This window comes from Sceloporus undulatus, chromosome 4 (assembly GCF_019175285.1).
Source record: "Sceloporus undulatus isolate JIND9_A2432 ecotype Alabama chromosome 4, SceUnd_v1.1, whole genome shotgun sequence".
NCBI lineage: Eukaryota > Metazoa > Chordata > Lepidosauria > Squamata > Phrynosomatidae > Sceloporus > Sceloporus undulatus.
The window spans coordinates 44,972,465-44,974,634 of NC_056525.1; the positions used below are offsets into that span (position 1 = coordinate 44,972,465).

The window sequence follows — 2,170 nt, forward strand, 5'->3', positions numbered from 1 at the left end:
GCAGCCAGGGATGCCTCTCAAGCCGGGAGGAGGAGGAGGAGGCTGCTGGAACCGTGATTCCAGCGGCCCCCGCGCCTCTTCCCTGCCTGGGATGCAGCCAGGGATGCCTCTCAAGCCGGGAGGAGGAGGAGGAGGCCGCTGGAACCCCCCCCCCCCGCTTCCCTGGAACCGGCAAGAGGAAAGACCCACCGGAAGTAAAAATTGTCTTTGCCTTATCAGAAAAATCCATTAAGGAAGAAAACATGGAATAGGTGCTCAACATATTTTAACTGGTAGCATTATGAATCTTCTCTCTAGAAGTACACTTTGGCCTGATTTTTTTTATAGTCCCAACTTAAGTATACACATTGAATAAATAGATTTTATGTAAGTATTGATTTACAGTTCAATAACTGATTCATTGAGTCTGCTCAGTAAGGACAATAGACTTTTGTCTTGTGTTTTGCTACAAACGTAAGAAGAATTTATTAAATCTATTTTTCCATGTTGCCTCTGGCTTGCAGTGGCTCTAAAAAGGTCTCAGGTAAAAGGGGGATCCTCCAGTTACCTGATTTCAAAACAAAACAAAACCTGAAAGACTGATTAATAGGCCCCTTTGCAAAACATGGTTCATCTGAGGAAATAGACACAAGTCTACGAAAGTTCATGCTATCCACCTCCTTCTTTCAGTTAGTTTCAAAGGTGCTAAAAGATCCCTTTGCATAAAGATTTTCCAAACTAACATGGCTTTGTCTTTGAATGGTGCAGAAAGTGGGTTCTACCACCAAACCATGGGCTTTCTTCATATATTGTGAAAACCAAATTGAAATGTAACTTTTCTTGTTGCCTATAACACTTCAGTGTATGTTGTATTTCTTCTTTCCACAGCTACAAGAGTGTGGTGACACCCAGACGTGCCGGGGCAGCTATTGCTTGCTGCTGGTTGGTTTCCTTCCTCGTAGGGCTGACCCCTATGTTTGGCTGGAACAATCTGAGCAAGATGAGGAAGGCTCAGAACTACAGTCAGTCGGAATTCACCGTCAGTTGCCAGTTTGAGAATGTCATCAGCATGGAGTACATGGTCTACTTCAACTTCTTCGTTTGGGTGTTGCCTCCATTACTGCTTATGCTTGTCATCTATCTGGAGGTCTTCAATATTATCCGCAATCAGCTTAACAAAAAGGTTGCCTCCAGCTCAACAGACCCAGAAAAGTATTATGGGAAGGAGCTGCATATCGCCAAGTCTCTTGCCTTGGTTCTCTTCTTGTTTGCTGTGAGCTGGCTGCCTCTGCACACTCGTAACTGCGTCAGCTTCTTCTGCCCCTCGTGCAAGACCCCTAGCATCCTCACCTACATTGCTATATTTCTGACGCATGGGAACTCAGCCATGAACCCCATTGTTTATGCATTTAGGATTAAAAAATTCAGGACCACATTCCTACAAATCTGGAACCAGTATTTTTACTGCAAAGTAGACAAGAACATGAACAACATTGATAACACTGACATTGCCATCTAGGAGTTAACCAGGGTCGGGCTGGCCTGCAGCCTTCATGCCATATACGAAGGTTTATAAACATCCCTTGCATTGTCCAAATGGCCTAGTTGGCTTCATCTCCATTGTATGCAATACCTGCTCCTGGGCAGAGCAGGCAAAGCCCAGAGCCAGTCAAGAGCATTATTTATTACTATGAGTAATATTCATCTTACCATTTCATATTCTAGGAGCTCTCACTCCTTTTTTAAAAAGGTGACCGTTATATGTATGCCTTCAAAGGGGATTATACCAACCGGAAGCTGTGACAAATCTTTCATTCCAATAAAGGGGAAATGCATCTCTGTGGTTTTCTTTGGGGTTATTCAGACAGTGAAAATAATCTGGGATAAATCTGAGTTGAATCTTCATTGTTCACATGCATCCAAATGCGCTCAATTAAGTCTTTTGGGTGGCTGCCAAAAAACCCACTTAATTTGGGATAATCGATATCATCCCTCTCCCCCCCCCCCCCCCCCCGGGGTTTTTTTTCCAAAAGATTCTCATCATCAGCAGGGTGAATACTGATGCCAGTAGACCTGAGATAAAACTGTGCATGCTCGGCTGCATCTCAGGAAAGAGAATGTGAAACCAGAGAGGCGAGAGAGGGACACACACACACATACACACTCACACTGAGGAGCCATCCCAGTACTT

General features: G+C 44.3%; 1 protein-coding gene across 3 annotated transcripts in view; it reads left to right on the forward strand.

The window, feature by feature from the left end:
- The window catches only part of ADORA1 (adenosine A1 receptor), an 86,014-nt gene extending 84,213 nt beyond the window's left edge, over positions 1 to 1,801 (forward strand). For all 3 annotated transcript variants that reach the window (XM_042463978.1, XM_042463979.1, XM_042463980.1), the window contains one exon: positions 868 to 1,801. In XM_042463978.1, the coding sequence (XP_042319912.1) occupies positions 868 to 1,498 (631 nt within the window). In that variant the 3' untranslated portion in view covers positions 1,499 to 1,801. The remainder of the gene's footprint in view (positions 1 to 867) is intronic.
- Positions 1,802 to 2,170: the final 369 nt, after the last annotated feature.